General features: G+C 39.6%; 2 protein-coding genes across 6 annotated transcripts; one reads left to right on the top strand and one right to left on the bottom strand.

The window, feature by feature from the left end:
• Positions 1-4,704: 4,704 nt before the first annotated feature.
• On the top strand, positions 4,705-12,285 carry ZMAT2_1 (zinc finger, matrin-type 2; the record flags this gene model as incomplete). 3 transcript variants are annotated; one of them, XM_051215812.1, is made up of 6 exons in its annotated part: positions 4,705-4,837; positions 4,870-5,175; positions 11,487-11,531; positions 11,567-11,716; positions 11,755-11,963; positions 11,995-12,285. In XM_051215812.1, the coding sequence occupies exons 3-6, from the start codon at positions 11,520-11,522 to the stop codon at positions 12,203-12,205; spliced, it is 582 nt and encodes a 193-aa protein (XP_051066348.1). In that variant the 5' UTR covers positions 4,705-4,837; positions 4,870-5,175; positions 11,487-11,519. The 3 variants fall into 3 exon arrangements, with proteins under 3 accessions (XP_051066348.1, XP_051066349.1, XP_012799288.2); XM_051215813.1 differs by having other exon boundaries at positions 4,870-5,038; positions 11,487-11,716; XM_012943834.2 differs by having other exon boundaries at positions 4,874-11,531; positions 11,995-12,205.
• A 556-nt stretch (positions 12,286-12,841) lies between these two features.
• MS3_00010910 (uncharacterized protein) lies at positions 12,842-16,177 on the bottom strand (the record flags this gene model as incomplete). Of its 3 annotated transcripts, none has more annotated exons than XM_051219323.1 (7): positions 12,842-13,017; positions 15,141-15,224; positions 15,262-15,431; positions 15,470-15,674; positions 15,720-15,794; positions 15,833-16,024; positions 16,061-16,177. In XM_051219323.1, coding segments are annotated over 7 exons (885 nt in total), but the record flags the coding sequence as incomplete, so codon positions are not given. The 3 variants fall into 3 exon arrangements, with proteins under 3 accessions (XP_051066347.1, XP_035587522.2, XP_051066346.1); XM_035733295.2 differs by having other exon boundaries at positions 12,842-13,076; positions 16,061-16,168; XM_051219322.1 differs by lacking the exon at positions 12,842-13,017 and adding an exon at positions 14,193-14,478.
• Between the last annotated feature and the right edge of the window lie 460 nt (positions 16,178-16,637).

The raw sequence follows: 16,637 nt of genomic DNA, 5'->3' as shown, positions 1-16,637 counted from the left end.
AGTTCTAGCGGATTGGTTATGACCGAAATTAGTTCAGAGTAAATAAACAGGAAGACGGATTTATAATTAATGGCGGATCGTGTCTTGCTTACATAAGATACTGAAATATATGTAATTGCGCTGCTCTATGGCTATACATACGAATATTTGATATTTTAGCAGGCATATTACACAGAAAAATTCACATGTCGCGAATGAATGTTATAGAACTATGATACCCGATTACAATCCTAGTTGATTTGTGACAGATATCGATTGAACTAATCCGTTAAGCTTAAATACCAATCAACAGTAACATAAAGAAGAATATGTTCACGGTAATTGACGAACTCAAAAGACCATAGAAATGGAAAAGAATAAGTATAGAACTCAATAATCGGGATTATAATAATAGAGTGTATTATTCTATGTCTTGTTCTCCAGTATAGATCACCATCGAAGATGATCTGTTTCGAGTCATTAGGGGCCAACAAATGTAACAGACACGCCCCACAGTCAGTACTCTTAATGGAACAACTTTTCGTCTTATCCAGGTGCTGTGGCCACGTTGACAAACATACAGAACAAACGACGTTATAACAGAAATATATTAGCAAGAGTAGGTACAAGTGACAGAGGACAACCACTGATGAATGGGTCAGTCCATGGTGTGCAATTAACTGTTGTGCGTTGTTTGTCCCTGGTGTTGACAAGGATCACATAACTGTTCATCATTCATAAGCCTAGCTAACGGATGATTTGACTACGGCTTAGTCACATTTCACTGGCACTACATATATGTTCGATATATCTTAGAACTCCTACATGGTTGAAGAACCTAACTTTCTTCAAGTCATCCACATCCACAGCTTTCAAAGGAGAAATTTTAAGGCGCGTTTGGTTTTTTATCCCAATAATATTTGAATAAATAAATAGAGAATACACAAGTTATTAAACCTGAACCCATCGTGAAACCTGGTAAATTAACAACAGTTCGTGACGATTCTCTCATTATCATGAACCTCGTTGACAATCCTGACCTTCCTCTCAGTCTGCAGGACAAAAACGACAGGATGCTCTGGGGTGAATTGAACAAGAAGCTTGAACTTCCTAGAATAGAGCCTTTAACGGTCACCCGGCTCACTCGAGGAAAGGATTCTAAGCATCTAAATCACCCGAGGCTTCTCCGAGTAACATTTAAGAATGCTACCGACGTAGAGGACGTCTTGCTAGCAAGTCACTTGCTGAAATCAGATGGTAACGTAAGAATATTGCCCGACATACCGTACTCTGAGCGCAATATCATACGAAACATCCCTAAAAAATCTCGCGAGAAGTTTTTCCGCGGAAGAAACATAATTGTGCAAGGTATACCGGAAAATGCAGACCCTAATCAATCAAATTCTGACATCAGGGAATGGAAATTCATCAAACAGTCCTTGAGGCTCAAACACATACTGACTCAGCATGTGACGAGACTAGCCAAGAAGGACAGTGACCCCAGACCCCGTCTAATGAAGATAACCTTCCCATCTTCCCACATGGCGGCTGCAGTTCTGGAAGCATTTCGTGCTAATAGACGTCGATTGCCACCTGGAATCCACATGCACCCGGATAGGTCATACGAAGCTAGGACCAAGAACAAAGGCAAGTTGGAGTTGACCATTCCACTTGTGGACTGTCTAAATGATAAAAAAACGTGTAAAGGACAGGGCCTACCACCTCGGCAAACCTCATATAGGTGGGCTACCTGTCCATTCACATAAGGTTCATACAGAAAAACAGGACGAAGCTCACGCGTTCCAAATTGAAAGCATAAACTGCTTATATATGAACGCCGCGAGTCTACCAAACAAACTGGATGAACTACGTGAACTTAGCAACGCTAATAAGGCCCATCTGATAGGATTATCTGAAACCTGGATATCTTCTCAGTTCTCGGACCAAGAGTTAGCATTACCTGGGATGACTTTGTTCCGCAACGACAGAAAAACAGGAATTGGGGGCGGAGTAGCCATATACATAAGCTCTTGCTTGGAGGTGCACCAAGTTCACAACCTCGAGTTTAACAATCTTGAGGAATCCATATGGTGCTCTGTAAGATTGTCTAGTACTTTGAGGTGTCTAGTCGGAGTCATTTACAGAAAGCCAACTGCTGACATCGAGTACGATAGTCGTATGCTGGAAGGACTATCCCGCTCTATCCGTCTCGGTTTCACACACATCCTGATTCTAGGGGACTTTAATCTCCCTAGAGTCAACTTCGCGGAACACACGTACACTGGAGGCGACAACTCAATTGAAGCTCGGTTCTACAACCTCATCGATGACTTGGGCTTATATGAAAACGTGAGGTCGGCAACTCGTTGGAGAAACAGTCAGACACCATCGCGCTTAGACTGTGTATTCACTAACGAAGAATTCCTAGTCGACAACCTCTCAATCCTGGCTCCTCTGGGAAAGAGCGATCATGCCGTCATAGCCTTCAGTTTTGTCATCAAAACTAAGCTAAGGTATCCCAACAATAATTTGCGTTGGAATTTTAAACGGCTGAATATCCCAGCTCTACATGACTATCTACAACAGGTGGTTTGGGATGTTCACCCTCAACTCGATGTGGATGGTCATTGGGACTTCTTACTGCACACGCTCTTATGTGCTACAGACCATTCAGTTCCTCAAACAGTTCCCAAAAGCTGCAAGCCACCTACAGTAATCAAGAACCGTACCCTTCGCCTGCTAAGCCGCAAAAGGCACTGCTGGGCGGAATACAAACGAACTAATAACGATGGAGCGTATAGGCAATATAAACATATCAGGAACATATGCACGAAGGCTATAAGAGAAGACAGGCTTCAGTACCAAACAAAGCTTATGGACAAATTCGCCTCTAACCCTAGAAGCTTATTCCGTTATGCAGCCTCTCTTCGTCAAGCCAAAACAGGAGTTTCTCAACTGGTAGGTCTTAACGGCCCGACCAACAACGATGGCGACACCGCTGACCTTCTGGCGGCACATTACTCTCAAACATTTCAACCGGCTGACATCAACTTTACTGACGACAGTTTCATCTGCAATTCCACAGGACTTTCTGAAGTGGACCTAAGCGCCGACTTGGTGTTCCGGAAATTGCAGCACATGAGACTAGACACTTCTCCTGGCCCGGATACGGTTCATCCTGCCATACTGAGGGAGGCAGACTCAATCCTGGCAACGCCGCTTAGCGTGATGTTTTCTCACTCGCTTAGCCGAGGCAAATTACCGGAAAATTGGAAGTTGGCTCACATCACACCAATTTTCAAAGGTGGTCGACGCAGCGAAACTTCAAGTTATCGGCCGGTGGCTCTTCTGTCATTACCTTCAAAGCTCATGGAGTCCCTGATATGTGATGGTGTATACGACTATCTACTGTCCTTAAATTTCTTCTCGCCCCAACAGCATGGTTTCAGGAAGGGTTACTCTTGTATAACCAACCTGCTGACTGCGGTGGACAGATGGACAAGCATCCTAGATTGCAAGGGAAAGTTTGATGTCATTTACCTTGATTTCTCAAAAGCTTTTGATAAGGTTAACCACTTGTGTCTTATCAATAAGCTCAGACGACTAGGTATCAAACCACCCCTAATCGATTGGCTTACTTCATACCTAAAAAATCGACACTTTAAGGTTAGGGTTAATTTCACTTTATCTCAGGCTATGGAATGTCCTAGTGGGGTCCCCCAGGGCTCAGTACTAGGGCCTCTTCTCTTCTTGATCTACATAAATGATCTTCCTCAACAGGTAACGTCAGATTTATTACTTTTTGCCGACGACGTGAAACTTTGGAGAGAGATACGCAACCAAGACGATACACAGGCACTTCAGGAGGATCTGACTCGACTTCAAAGTTGGGCAGACGATAACGGACTTACCTTTAACACTTCAAAGTGTAAAGTAGTCCATCTGCGACATGTTGCAAACTACAGTTACAACTTAGGAAACTCCTCTCTAGTAGTATCCCAAGTCGAAAAAGATTTAGGAGTCCTGGTGCCCCATGATTTGAAGTCTTACGCCAACTGTGACAAAAATGTCTTCCGAGCAAACCTTGCACTGGTAACGTTGAGGCACATTTTTGGCCAGTTTGACGGAAGAACTTTCCACACAATCTTCAATAGTTTCATCCGTCCCCATTTAGAGTACGGAAACATAGTACTCCCCCCCTCACTCCAAAAGGACAAGGTCACTTTGGAGCGTATCCAGCGGCGAGCCACGAAATCAGTTCGAGGACTCAAATCTAAGCCTTACGAAGAACGCCTCCGTTCACTAGACCTTTACCCACTAGAATATAGGCGTCTTAGAGGTGATTTATTAATGGCTTATAGTATTCTTAACACTTCTGGACATCCTCTTAAACACCTACTTAAGCTTAGTTCGAATAACAACCTAAGGGGTAACACCCAGAAACTGGAAACACAACATAGCAAGACGGAACGTAGACACAATTTCTACTCCTTAAGAGTTGTCAAAAGCTGGAATTCGCTGCCAGCCGAGCTAGTCCAAGCGACTTCTCAGGAGTCCTTCAAGAGGCAACTTGACCTATTCTTAAGGACCAAGAACAGCATCACATTATGATTTACCAATCTCTTTTCCTCTTTTATTGTTAACATACCTAGGTTCCTGCCTGGAGGATTTGGTGATCCCCTGCTACTAGACACGGAAGCCTGTTAAGCGAAAGCTTCTTCTATTCCGTCCACAACCATTTGAACCATTTGAATTCGGACAGTTCTACGTTGGTAAGGATTTGACGCTTGCGTAACAGTGTTCGTATAGTGTTAGTCGTGATTATTTTGCAGCAGTACGTTCATAGTGACACTCTCAGGTAAGTCAGTAGTGCATGCTTATTTTTCACAGACAGTTATTCCAACTGTTTGGTGATTGATTCGTATCAGTAAGACATGTTGCGGAAAATTAAAACTACTGATTACTACGTAACTCTAATGAAAGTTTGATCTCGCTGATATACGTATTTGAAATATTTGAAACTCTGACGTGTTTCTCACATATCTCAACGAAAGTCTAGGTACGTATGCTGAGTTATACAATTTTCCTGTCACTAATTATTGATGGTAAACCTGAGGACCAAATAACAAAAGAACCACACCGAAACAGTAACACAAATAGTGACTGCATGAAAAAAAATCAGGAGAGAAAGAACCAGTATGAATTTTTAGTGAGAATTAGTCGTTTTCGCTTTATGTATCTCTTAATATAATAGGTTACTTGTAGAAATGTGGGTTTCAGAGCCTGGTAAAACGACGCACTGTAGGGATGTTATAGTCTAAACTGTTTCATAGATGAATAAGCACTTACTAGAAATGATAGTTAGGCGGGTTATGGAACTGCAGATGTTGTGGTGTGTCGGTAATTTTCGCTACGCTGACATGGTAAACAGTTATGTGTTCACTCGTTTTATGTCTCCATACATTCCTGAACAAATATATTTGTTGAAAATCAGCTTCGTCATGGTTCAAGTCAGTAGATCGTATAGTAAATAAAAGTGAAATTTTCCGTTGGTTAAAACAGTTAAGATTTTCACTTATCAACGTGAAAATATTACATATGAATGTTTAATTAAAGAGTGACGAGATATCGTCCACATTAAACTAGTTTCTTGTAAACAGGATAACGAGCTTACACTGTCAAACACAGATTTTTGAATATTTTGCCAAAAACGTAATGACAAATAATATTTATGTATTCACTTCAAACCGTGAAACTGGATCAGCGAGGATACTTAACTTTCGACAAATTAGATGTTTTTAGACTGAAGTATATAATCCAACTATCAAGTTTCTACAGAGAAACAAGTATCCAGGTTAGTAGTAGATGAATGAGTTAACTCCTTGATATCTTTAAAAATTTCAGAACACACACTTTTGGTAAATTGAAATGTTAACCAGTTATACAAAGAGCTAGATTTCCTCTAACGAATGTATTGTATCTGGCCTGAAAGGGTCTGACACACCCTCTTTGTATTTCTTTGAGTATGTAGATAATTCTTACCCAGAAATTTTTCGACCTTGCTATCCTCGAATTGTAACCCGAAAGCATCTGTCTTTTTTCGTAGGTGTCCATTAAGTCTCAAAGAGATACTCATATACGTGAAAATTAACATTGCAGTCCAAAAGGTGCGACTATCTTCCACACAACTTATTTAAGGGGTGTTGACCACAACTTAGTATTTTCGGCCCTATCTCTTAGTCACTATTTCAGGCCCTCTCTCCATGTACCTTAAGACGTCACCTAATGTTTATAAACATTTGTTTTTAAGTAGCTGCTGTCTTGGCGTGTTGGTCGTGCTTACCCGTCGTGATGATTCAACCAAGCCGTATTGACTGAAACACGTTCCTTTAGGTCATACGCCAAGGAGGTCAGTTGAAGAACACAAAGACAGAAACGGCAACTTAAAGTTAGATGGTTAAGTCGTAGAGGGATGTAGAGGCAGAAAATTGTTTATCTCAGACATTTAGCATCTGCAACAATGCTGCTTTCTCATAATGGAAGGCAGATCTTATAAAAGGTTAACCCTGAAAATGTCACATCTCATTCTACTTATTTACGCCTGTTACCTCTCATGAAGAGGGGTGTTCGCCGCCCACTAGGATTCTCCATCGGACTATGTCCTAGACAGTCCTTTCCAGTTGCTATCCATTCTTCTGATATCTGTCTGCGATACTCCATGCAATGTGTTCCTTGGTCTGATTTCTCTTCTTTTACCTTCTGAATTCCAAGTTTTGGATTGCCTTATGGTGCAGTTTTATGATATGCCTCATTCTAATTCCCTCTTCAGCTTGAACCTGGTTTTCTTATCTATTACAGCAGGTTGTTGTTTTCTTCACGATAGAACTCTTGATGCTCGTATTGGAGGTCCTGATTTTGACGTTGGCTGACATTTGTTTTGAGTTTTAAATGTCCCTCGATTGTAGGAATGTTGCCCTTGATTTTTCATTCAATTCCTTCGTATTTACATCAAATCCCCCTTGCTTATCAATGATATTACCCAGGTACAATAGACTCCACAACTTTTTCAGAGCTTCTACATCAAGATTGATTTGCTTGGTGCTCACTGCGTTGTAATTTGGATTCTGGATTTTCCCTAGTAGTATGCTTAGGTATATTACTGCGGTGGCTGCTGCTACAAAGGGTGTCTTCACTTGCATTTGTTGTTGTGTGTATAAAGTAGAAAAGATAGTTCATCTGCGAAATCCGAATCGTCTAGCCGCATCCAATCTCTCCATTGTATTCTGTGCTAAACCTGATATATGATATAATTCAGTCGACCGCCAGAAGAAAAAGGAAAGACGAGAGTAAGTAGCCTCGTATGACACCGGTCTCCACTCGGAATGCATTTGTCAGTTGTTATCCATGCACGACATTGCAGCGTAGTCCATCGTGTGAATCCCGGATGATTTTGACGATTTGCCCAGGTACACCAAGGTGTCGAGGAAGTTTCCATAAGGTCCTCCTACCCACACCGTTAAATGCTCTCTCATATTCAAGGAAGTTGATGTGTGGTGGCGAGTTCCATTCAATGAATTGTTTAACGATGATCCGTATTTTCGTGATTCAGCCTATGAACAACCGATCGTTACGAAATCCGGTCTGTTAATCTGGAAGTTGGGCATCTACTGAGTCTTCCATCCTGTTCAGCAACACTCTGCTGGCCAATTCAAGAGTCCCTCGAAATGTTCTACCCATCTGTTCCTCTGTTCTTGAATCTCAGTGATTGACTTGCCTTCTTTGTCCTTGACTGGCTTCTCTGGTTCACAATATTTCCCCGCTAGTTTTCTTGTTGCATCATATAGTTGTCTCATATTTCCTACTTTTGCATCATTTTCCTCTGCTATTGCTATGTTTCCCAAATATTTCTGCTTATCAGCTCTAATGTTCCTCTCTACTCTCTTGTTAGCTTCTGTCCAACGATGCTTCTTGGGACGCAAGACCTCTTGAGACGCTGAAGTTATTGCTTCTGTAACGTATTTCCAGTTGTTCTATGTGGTAGTTTCCTCTTCGTTGTGTAGGTCATGTAGGATATGGAAGTTGTAGCTGTGAGTTATTTTGAATTTGTCGAGTTTTTAGTATCTCGAAGGGAGACTATAAGAAACCGTCCTAATTCTGTTTCTCTAGTTATCTAGTGCTTCTTTAGTGTGAGTTTTATCCTGGCCACCCTTAGTTGGTGATCTGAAACTTTGTCAGCTCCTCTCTTTGTTCTTACGCATCTCACTGATCTTCCGATTGTTTTGGTGGTGCAAACACGATCGATACGGTTCTCTGTAGTGCCATCCGGTGAGACCCATGTGGCTTTGTGTATGCGTCTGTTGGAGAATATGGTATCAACTATTAGCATTTTGTCGAACGTACATATATTTGCAAATCTGTCGCCATTCTCGTTCCTTTCTCCAAGCCTTTGTAGTCCCTTGATATCTTCATACCCTGTGTTGTCCATTCCGACTCTGGCGTTTTGGCCTCCCATTAGGAGCGTTAGGTCTTCTCCTGCGCACTTCTCTACGATCAACTACAGCCTCCCATAAAACTGTCCTTTATTGTCTTCATTGCTATCATTGGTGGGTGCATAGCAGTGGATGACATCGAGTGTGATCCCCTGCTTTACTTTCGAAGATGCTTTGATGAGCCTGAATCCATGAGATTCCCATCCTACATGTACTTTTCGCGCTTCTTTGGACGAAATCAGAGCAACGTCTTGTGTGTGGCAAGCATTTTCTTCGTGAACAGAGTACAACAGCACATCTCCCGAATCTAATCTTTTCTGTCCAATTTTGGATCCAATGGGTTTCACTGATTCTAAGGACCACCAAATTTTATCTCCTCCTTTCCACAGCTACTTAGTTGGTCCTCCCAATCTCCCACATTGTCCGAACATCCCATTTACCTATGTAAATTTCTGCTGTGGTTGCCCCAGAGATGATGCAACACAGTGGCTTCAGACGTTATCAGACATGGCTCAGAATAGAAGGCAGTAACGATTCTGCTGTAACTCTCTATTGCTTTCCTCATAAATGTGAACGTAACTTTCTAGTTGAAAGAATTCTTTCTGGTTGTATTTCTTCTAATTGAACTGCTTCCGTTGTTATTATTATTATTTCACTTTCACTTACCGATTCCTATTAACTTGTGGTCTTATTGGTATATCCACCCTCCTCTGTCTCTTCATAACCTCACTGTCATTGTGCGGCCCACTTGTATTTAGCGAATAAGATTTCCCCGGCAGTGGCTGTATACGCATGGCCATGTGAGAGTATTTCGAGAGGGAGAGCGGACTTTCCACACCCTTGACCGTACCAGGACACTTGAGGGTATTACTGAACGTAAAACAGTGGCAGCAGGAAAACTCCTAAGCGTTCTACTTAGTCCTGGAAAATTCAAGAATATATTTCAGGGACAACTGCTAGTCAACCGTCAAAATCATATCCACCACGAGATAGCTTGATACGATAAACGAAATGCTGTGGAAGCGGCAGTGATAACTACCAGAAACTTAAACAAAAATGTTAGGGACAACCAGCCGATTTCAGCGACGTCTACAGAACCGATAGATGCTAAGAATCTCATCCTATCTGGCTCCGAACACAATGAGGGGCTGAGACAGCCCAGACGTAGGCTGACTAAAAGCCTACACAGTGATCGTGAACAATGGTGGGTAACAAAAGCAAAAGAGACGGAAAATCTGCGGCCACAAGTAGCAACAGACAACTACTCAGTTATCGAGGAAACCGGTATTAAAAATGTGGCTATTAGTGAAACTACCTCGGGAAAAGACAGGAATATTACTCACTCTCAATCCATGAGATTGGATCAATGTGGAGAACACCTTAGGGGACAGTTCAACTAGCCTTCGATCACACTTCAGTTACCCACTATCTTCAAGTAACCTGAATCGCAAACTGATGTAAGTCGTCCTACTCAGTGAGTTTGAAAAGATTAAGTAATCAAAAGATAGGGAGATCAGCCGGGTCTGATGGACTAAGCCCTGAGACTTTTACGGATGGTAGTCCAGTTTTAGCAGTTTGATTAACTGAGATCTTAGCTAGAATCTGTGGACTGTGAGTAATCCCATCCGACTGGTTTTGATCTCTGATCATTCCAGTTTACAAGTAAGAACACAGACCGTCTAGTTACAATAACTGAGAGTACTCGAAGAATCGGTCTTATATATTTGGACTAGAGAGTAAAGATTGCCTAGGTTAGGAGTAGAGAACTCGCTAGGAATGAGAAATTGGTTGGTTTTATTGTGAATCTTCATCAGCTGAGGTGGCTGGGACCTGTATTACATGTGTCAACTACCGCTTACCACGAGGGCAATGTTTTCTGGTGTTTTAGTAGGCTGGTAAAAAGCCAGGGACGACCAAACCATGGCATCAGTCTACGAAGTCATTAACAATTAGACTGACGCATGTTAAAATGATCACGACACCATGTCATACACTACCTCTCTGCTTTTCAAATTATTCAGCGACGGAAAACAATTCACAATGTGGAATTTGCTGGGACTACATCCCTACCTCATGTACAAGCCACTGCAGTCGGTATTTCAATATGGTGACACTAATTGAATTATCGTCACTGTTGCTGAACACATGTTCCCGAACCTCCACATTATTAGCATGGTGTTTCCATTAAACGATAGTAACCCTTCAGAGAAACCATGATCGACCGAAGAGAGTCGCTTGACATGCTCAACTTGAAGAGATCAGGTTTTATAAACATAGAACAAGACTACTCTCACCGACGTATTGTAGATTCGACCTTCTACAGATATTAGCATTATGGAGGCAACAAAGATGGCCGAGGTTGGCATAAAATGCTCTGGCTTTGATCATACGTGAATTAATCTCATCACTGGCGCCACCACCAGGACTTACACAGCTATCTAGATACACGAACTTCTTGACTAATTTTAACTGCTCACTACCTAGTGTGAATATAGGTACAGGGTGCTTCCTTGTATCAATCTTTATGTGTTTAGATAAATAAATACGTCCTGAAGCGACATTTGGGTGGAGTGAAACGTATACCGTAAATGTTAGCACGGTTGTTCAAGACGGTCAGAAGACTCTATATTATCTCAGCGTCTTCACCGAATTGGACTATCATCTGTATATTCCAACTCGACAAGTTAGTCTCCCGATATATTTATTCCTGCAAAGTCACAAGATGAGAGCGTTGCCTTTAAAGAAATGTTTATGACCACTTGTGTTCAAGTAGAAAGCCTGTACTCGGTTAATGTAATTTGGTATGACACTGTCATAAAACCTTGTCGATCAATGGAGTTAAGTGCTACCCTAAAATTTTCATGTTCTTAGATGTAAGTCATGCTCACAATTTGACTTACTTCAAGTCACGAAACTTCAAAGATACATTTCTCTAATCATTGGGTTATCACAAAAATATATTTATTTGAAACTATCAATTCCAATCTCGGCATTTATTAAATGAAGCTTTCCTTTCAGAGCATTTCGATAGTCAAGTATTTTGTTGTTAAAATGGCCGGTACCGTAAGTATGATGAGTGGAAAAGACTTCCTTTTTAGAATCCTGTTGACCACAGGAGAAAATGGGACAAAGCTCATTTTGAGAAATTGGCGAGTGATAAACTTAGCAATGAGTTAGAAGCTATGCGAAATGCTCGAAAAGAAAAGGAAACTATGAAAAAGGAGTACTTAAAAGCTCGTGATTATACAGTAGGTCTTCCTAAAACTATAAAAATTATATCATACAGATTGACCTGGAATCTAACCTGAACAAATCTCAAGTTATTGCAAAAACCGGACCAGGATCTTCACAAGCAGGCTACTACTGTGAAGTTTGTGACTGTGTTGTGAAAGATTCAATTAACTATTTGGACCATATAAACGGTAAAAAACATCAAAGGAATATGGGAATGTCAATGAGGATTAAGAGGTCAACTTTAGAAGAAGTTAAAGAAAGGTATTACTGTGGTATTATAACTCTGCCATAGGTTTCAGCTTCACAAGCAAAAATCCGAAGAAAAGGCGGAAGAGTACAGTTTAGATGAAAGAATGAAACAAATTGCCGAGGAAGAAGAGAAATTTAGGGCTTATAAACAAGAAAAACGCAAAGAGAAAAAGCGTAGAAATGATGAACAGTTTGAAGATTCCGACGTCGCAGCAGCTATGGGATTTGGTGGTTTTGGTAAGAGATCAAAGTGACCGTTGTACACATTTGTAAATAATCAGTTCCTGTAATTGTGTATTATATTTAAGTGAACGATAAATTTTATACTTCTAAATGGTTTTTTTGTTTAACTTTTTCCTCAGGATTTATAACATCGTTATGGATCCGGACATCTTAAAGCTTGCGACACACTTTACTGCAGTCGAACCGCTTTCAAAGATGTTGTCTTATGAACCTTACGAAGTGTTATTTTGAACGGAATCATTTCTAGTTTTAGCTAAATTTATAGTGGATGGATGACTGCCCACGATCATAGATCGATTGGAGCTAGACACTAACGTCATTGGCTTCCGGCTCAGTGGTCTAAAGGTTAATTGTTCGCACGCGAGATCGAAGGTCGTGGGTTCTAGTCCCTCATGCAAGATAATAGATGTGCACTGCCAGGAAAAAGTGGCCGTCCAGTGCTACCAAGTTTTCAATGGTGGTCTAGCTTAGATCGACTCATGAATTCAACTAGTAAAATTACTACAATCTCCATACCCCAGTTCTCATAAATGGACAAAAGTTCATCTCCTTCCCTTGTTTTATATTATGGTCTCATTGAACCAAGTGGAGTTCTCACAAATTTTCGGAGGTTAATTTTTGGAAGATATAATAGATAAAAAGGGTAATTTTTAGAAAATAAATATACTTTACTTTTTAGTAATAAAATAAATTATATATGATTATTATCCTTCCCAGCAATATATAATCACAGCTTCACTGTTGCTTCAACGTATTCCAGTCAACCATATAATTGATCTACTTATATTGTGTCTGATTCCTCCAGTTTTTTGTTCTTTGTTTTCTTTGAGCATTGAGTTTAGCATCACGGAACAAAAATAATGCACAGATCAAAGCGCTTATCTGGATTTTGGAATTCAATCAGAAATTTTTATTATATACATTGGTTGCGAAAACCGTATCTAAGATGATAGGTCGTAAGCAACGCCAAAAACTACTACATTATTATTGAATTAGTACAAAATAATATAGATTGACAAAAGGATGACACACGGAGGTAATATCTACGCCACAAAGTCAGTTTCAATAGAATAATTTATTTGCTCAGAGACAACCTGTTTAACCTAAAATCGCTGGCACATATCAATTTAAATCAAAGGGTATAACCAAGCAATTTTCGACGGAGTTGCGCTCTATGAGCTGAGTGGTTCTTTGTGAAGCTCTCACTATCTTTCCAATTAACACCACCAGCACAAACTTTAGATAGAAATGAGTTACTAGGACTCCTTCACATATGAGTTACAAATTTCCATCTAACATCCAAGCACCTTTGCTTGTCCGTAAACTAAAGTACTATGGAACTAACAACAAATAACGACTCTAAAGTGTGCTAGTCCCATTCTTAGAGCCTTTTGAAATGTTTTGTTTCATGCGATTACCATTCACTTACAATCAAATGAGTTCGTAAAGTGATAGAACGTTTAGACTGAAAAATAGCCCGGTATAACCATTTTTCCAAATTTTGGTAAAAGTGATAGTGGTCATACAGACGTTTGATCTTAGACTTTTCTGCACATCAAATCTTACCAGTTATTATATCGATTAAGAAATATGTTATTTTGCAGATCGGTTATAATGTGAATTTAGTCGAAATCAGTTCAATACATTTATATAATATGATATATGCATGTTTATGTAAATACTAGTTTTTCAGATTATAACAACCTTCCATCTCAGTCATAATTTTTTATTGAATAGATTTTGGTCATCGATGTCCGTGACTTTAATAGTCATAAACCATTCATAAGAAATCTGACGATTACTACAGTTGACTTATTTTGATTTAATCAGCGTTTAAGAACTTAGAATCTGGGTAGTACTAATAACGTCAATTCATAAACTGTGCTCTGAGCTAAGCACAGAAATGTTTACTTGTTTGGTTGCAACTAGTGTAATTTTCTGTGGCACTTCAAATATTACGAGATAGGAGTTTGTTAGTTGAGAAAAAGTAAAAATTAATTCGGTTACAACAGCAATTTTCCTATTAGAATCAAACTTATGTGTTTAGAATTACTTGATAAAAGTACAAGAATTGGGGTAGACTTTGATTGCTTTCGACATTCCCGGTGAAATGTACCAAGGTTTATGTTTGGTGATTTCAAAGAAATGAGACAGTACATTTAGAAAATATTAGTAAGTTGTGGTATTGTGAACACAAAGACTATGTCCGACCAGTGAGCTAACAGGTGAAATCCGCCATTTGTCGAATGCAAAAGACTTCAACGATAACCGAAGAGTTTATTTTCTATGAAAGGAATGTAAAATTTCAGCATATATACATGTCTTAGAGTATACCTAGGATAATGAGTTCGTAATTAAATCTGTAGAAGTAACAGCATATCTAGTTTTTGAGTTTGTTCTTTCCTCGAGTTAGCTAGTTCATGGTCATATACGGTAGCTTGCGATTTTAAAAATACAAAAATTCCTTTACTGTCAGATGTGATGTTTGGAACTTTATTTGGATTGGCGATTACTCATCCGATAAATCTCCAAAAGTCTTGAGATTAGTCAACCTATACGACTAAAGTGCTTTTTTGCGATTGGTATTTCGAGCTGGCTGTCTAGATACTTAATGGATTTAAGAATATTTTAGTCAAAAAACTTCACATGAAGGCCCGTTAAAAAATTTTGGCAGTGTTTACTAGTATTTGGTTCTCACCAGTTCCTTGACTTATATATTGTCCACCATCGTTTGGATCGTCATTTTCGTTAATTTTCAGTCATATAATCGCTGAACTAGTGTCCATACAATTTCCGTAAGGTGCAAATACGTGCGTATTTTATCAAATTTTTACTGGGTTGGTGTATTTAAGTCTTACTATCTAATCGGCACCTGATTTATAATTACAACTCCATAACTAATACTTCGGTTGTACACAGATTGATTTAAGAGAAAATTTAACTTACCAAGATAATGCACGCGATCAGTGCCAAGAGGCCAACAGCCTTAGCATAATTATTGATATAACTTTTCAAACTTTCAAAGCATCCCTAAACAAAATTAACATACTAACTATAAAAAAATTACTGCATAGTAAATAGCGTCGTTGTGAGGTCCACTGCTTTTATTTGGTGGTCCGTACTGCCACGTCTGGCAGCGTCTCCTATCCCTGTATACTTCAGTTGGCCAACCAGTCAACCCATCAAGTTTCTTGACACAACAAGATTCTGGAACAAACAAGTAAAACAAACTTGATTCTTTATCATATGTCAATCACGAAGTAGTCTTTATATACCTGACAATTTAGTGTTCGTTTCGTATAAATCCGAGTTTACAATCATGTCCCACCACGATCCGTTATACACACCCCATCCAATGTTATCCACTCCACAGCAACGTAGGTGCCTCTGTACCAAGTCCCATGCATCAGTTATAATCCCATATCGTCCATAGTGATTCCTTAACGAATCTACCATCACACTTCTAGCCGATTCACCAAGCTAAATTGTAAAATACGTGACTGTAAAGTTTTAAAGTTCACTCACTGAACTTCTAAAGGACAAAACTATTATTCCTGATATCAACAAGAGTAATGCGAGTAAGCATAAAATGAATATATACTACAAATGTTCGAAATTTGATTATATGCAAATCCTACTGACACAATCAGGCAGATATTTTCTCTATCAGCTGCGATGTAACCACATAGAGCTACGATTGTAATAACAAGTCCTAAGAAGATGACTATGTACACTCCAGACGAATAGAGTGAGGTTCCAACAACTTCAGACATATTTCCATGGTCAACGATACATACAATCCCAAGGGATATTAAAGCAATCCCAAACAGCTAAAAATCAGCTAAGGTTTAAGATACGAGTGTTACTATGGAAAGTCCGTTCAGGACAAACAGAATGAGTGACGATGCTCTACCGGAAAGACACCGGTACATTGTAATCTCAGTTAGAACTTCGCATTGTTTATAGTACGACAACCTTGATAATCAGAGTGAAGAAACAAACTTCGGGAGAATTTAAGGAACAAACGTCTTATTTCAAAGCTGGAAAATGCCTGTCCAAACAGTAAGTAAGCAAAGCCTGAGAAGATTATTAAGTTTCTTTTTTCAAATTCATCATACATCACGGTGGCATCCAAGTTTAAATGTTTATCTAATCTGAAGATGGGTTGTGTGTCTGATGGACTGGTAAAGGACTGTATGTCAGAGAATCTGGAAAAGAGAAAGATGAAAAGAATATTTGGATGGCTGGGTGAAAAGTGGAGGTTCACTTAAATTAATAAATCCAACCTACTACAGTGGGAAGTTTGAAAATCCTGATTGTCGAAACTGTGATATGATATGAAAATATTTCACATATGTTACATTATATCCTGTACTTTTTAGCAGGTATACGTCTGATCATTCTGCACTGTCTTGATAACTGTGATGAATAATTCGGGGTTTC

Source organism: Schistosoma haematobium, chromosome 4 (genome assembly GCF_000699445.3).
Source record: "Schistosoma haematobium chromosome 4, whole genome shotgun sequence".
NCBI classification, from domain to species: domain Eukaryota; kingdom Metazoa; phylum Platyhelminthes; class Trematoda; order Strigeidida; family Schistosomatidae; genus Schistosoma; species Schistosoma haematobium.
This window is presented reverse-complemented; position numbering and strand designations above follow the sequence as displayed.